Genomic DNA, 2,985 nt, shown 5'->3' on the forward strand with positions numbered 1-2,985 from the left:
TGCCTCCTGCTAACTTCCCCATCCCCCGCCTGCACCGCCACCTCTGCACATCCTCTCCCCTCCCCCACTGACCGCTGCTGCCGCCTCCCCTCAGCCCCTCTTGTACCCCACGGACCCCGCCCCCGTCCCCCTGCTTCCTCGCTCCACTCCTGCTGTCCCCCCACAAGGTGACCCCTTCTCCCGCAGGCGTGAACCGGCACTTCCACATGATCTGTATCAGGGACAAGTTCAGCCAGAACATCGGGCGGCAGGTGCCATCCAAGGTCATCTGGGACCACCTGAGCACCATGTATGACATGCAGGCACTGGTAAGCCGGAACCCGCCCTCCGCAGCGACCCCATGGCCAGAGCCCCGCCTCCCCCTGGGCGGAGCTCGCAGCAGTGCCCCCTTCACGCCTCCTGGGTCTGTGCCAGGCCCTGTCCAGAGAGCCCGCCATCCCCGTGGGGACCAGCCATTAAGTAAGGCAGCTCCAAGTGGTTTTACGAGAAGCACGGACCTAGCATAGTAGTTGGTTGCCCAGCGGAGCCTGCTTCAGGTTGGTGGTCAGTGTGGTCTCTCCAGGGAGAGACCCTGGGAACCCAGCCCCAGGAAGGGGCCCTCAGGCCACTCTGGGTCTCATGGGAGGTCCCAGAGTGCTCAGGGCAGGAACAGGACCAGATCCCAGCCAGGTTAAGGCGAGAATGGGGCAGGCAGGGTCCTAGGCCTCGGGGAACTCCCGGCTAGTCAGGGACAGGTGGTGGTTCCTGGCAGAGGAACCGCAGGTGTCAGGCCCTGCGGTGGAAGGAGTGGAGGGGCCACGGAGCTCAGAGGAGGGGAGTGCACCTGGGGGGTGGGGGTGGGGGCTGCCGCCAGGAACTGGTGCAGGGTCGGGGAGGGCTCTGCCTCCTCGGGGACTCTGGGCTATGACAGCCCTCCCAGCTGAGGTAGAGGCTGTACCCGGCCCCTTACGTCCTGTGCTGCGCTTCGCTTCCTGTTGGCCTTGGGCGGGTCATTTGGGTCTCCTTGTTGTAAATAGATGGGATAAAGGTGACAGCTGTGCCCCGGACCCACTCACAGGGTGACTGGTAGGGGACCTGGGAGCCTGTAGGAGGTTTCGCAGCTCCTGGAGATGCTGATCATACATACACAGCTGGCCACCTGGCTCACACCGCCCCCCGAGTGGTGAGGTGGAACCCCTCCCACCAGCCCACCTTTCCTCCCCCAGGGCTCTGTGTGTCCTGGGTATCTGTACTTTCTGGCACGTGACCTACAGGACAGGAGGAACCCTGACAAGCCCTCAGTGGTGCCTGGCACCTCTCTGCTCTCTCTACCAGTTTTCTGTGGGGTGGCTTTCCCAGCCGACACCCTCAGGGTCTTCAAACTGCCACCTGCATAGACGACAACCTCATGGCTGTCACTGCCCTCAGCACATGACAGCTGCTGCCCACTTCTGTCCCTGAGGGTGTCTGCCAGCAGGCGGGGCAGCCCCAGCGTCGTCTCAGGTGACACAGCTCTCATGCCTCCTGCCGGTGCTGGCACCGTACTTGTGCCTTTCTGGGTCTGTGACTGCCAGCAGAAGCCCGAGCAAGCTTCACCTCCGCAGCCCTCAGTGGCCCCCAGGACGGCTCTGGGTGCTCCTGAACTGGCTCATTTTTAGTCATTCGCTAAAACCACGTTTTCTTTCTTTTCCTTAAAAAAATAAAACGCCATCTTCGGCATCAGCACGAATCTGAGATTCTTCCATTTCCAAACCCAGAGAGGAACTTCGTCCTTCCGGAAGAAATCATTCAAGAAGTCCGTGAAGGTGAGGCTCAGGCCAGGTCGGGCGGTCAGCTTTGGGAACTAGGAAAGGCGGGCTGTGGTGCTGGAGCGAAGGTCACAGACCTCAGGGAGGAGCCAGGTCTCTGGCACGAGCTGCTCGGCCCACCTGAAGCGGGGAGGACTGGGCGAGAACTGTTGGCTTCTTTAACGGTGGCCAGAAGCCGCCGTGGCCCACACGTGTTCCTGGACGGGGAGCAGTCGTGCCTGAGCCAACCGCAGGACAGGCAGGGCCTTGTCGCCCACCCGCGTGGCCTTCCGGTAAACGTCAGCCATCTGCCCCACAGGAAAAGTGATCATCGAGGAGGAAATGAAGGAGGAAATGAAGGAAGACGTGGACCCCCACAACGGGGCTGACGATGGTAAGAGCGGAGCGTGCCCCGCCCCCACCCCCCGAGACCCCAGGGACATAACGCCCCGCCGCTGGCAAGGCCTCGCCGCAGGGCGCAGCCGCAGGTCCCGGCCTGGATTTCTGGTCCCTTGCAGCCGGAGCCACTCTGTCTGGCCCAGCAGTTGAGAAGCAGCTTCCGTCTGCTCGGGCAGGAGCCTCGCCATGTGGACGTCAAGCATGTGGCCGGCGCCATGAACGCACCACGGCGGCCTCGGGCACCGGGGCCCAGTCGGGTGGACCCAGTGTGCCGTGCAGGGCCTCCGCCTGCGTGAGAATGTGCCGGCCATCCCAGTGCAGGACAAACCCTGAGTAGCAGCCGGCTCCACCCGGCGGGACAGGCGTGAGTGGCGGCCGAGCGGTCCTGCAGCCAAGCCCGTGCTGCCCGAGGCCCGCACAGCGGCCACGTCCTCAGGAGGACCGGACCCTCCCCCGGGCCGGGCGGGCACCCCCAGCTCAGGAGAAGCTTGTGGGTTCAGAGCGGCGTGTACGTAGATACAGAAGTTTTAACTGAACAGGAAGATGAAATAAAATCCTGGATGTTCTGTTTTCAGCCAAATGATTTTGTCTCCCAGTTTTCTCGTCTTCAGGAAGCTTGAGCAAAGCGACCGAAAAGTCCGGCAAAGACAAAGACAAGAACTCCTCAGACTTGGGGGCCAAGGAAGGGGCGGACAAGCGCAAGCGCAGCCGGGTCACCGACAAAGTCCTGACCGCGAACAGCAACCCCTCCAGCCCCAGTGCCGCCAAGCGGCGCCGGACGTAGACGCTCCCCAGAGGCAGGCGGGCGGGGCCGTGGTCA

General features: G+C 63.0%; 1 protein-coding gene across 1 annotated transcript in view; it reads left to right on the forward strand.

Moving 5' to 3' along the window:
* Window positions 1–2,979, forward strand: part of MRGBP (MRG domain binding protein) — an 11,821-nt gene extending 8,842 nt beyond the window's left edge. The window contains exons 3-6 of the mRNA XM_015596924.1: window positions 95–308; window positions 1,703–1,784; window positions 2,086–2,160; window positions 2,762–2,979. Coding sequence (XP_015452410.1) covers window positions 95–308; window positions 1,703–1,784; window positions 2,086–2,160; window positions 2,762–2,949 — 559 coding nt within the window. The 3' untranslated portion in view covers window positions 2,950–2,979. The remainder of the gene's footprint in view (window positions 1–94; window positions 309–1,702; window positions 1,785–2,085; window positions 2,161–2,761) is intronic.
* Window positions 2,980–2,985: the final 6 nt, after the last annotated feature.

Source organism: Pteropus alecto, unplaced genomic scaffold, assembly GCF_000325575.1.
Source record: "Pteropus alecto unplaced genomic scaffold, ASM32557v1 scaffold45, whole genome shotgun sequence".
NCBI lineage: Eukaryota > Metazoa > Chordata > Mammalia > Chiroptera > Pteropodidae > Pteropus > Pteropus alecto.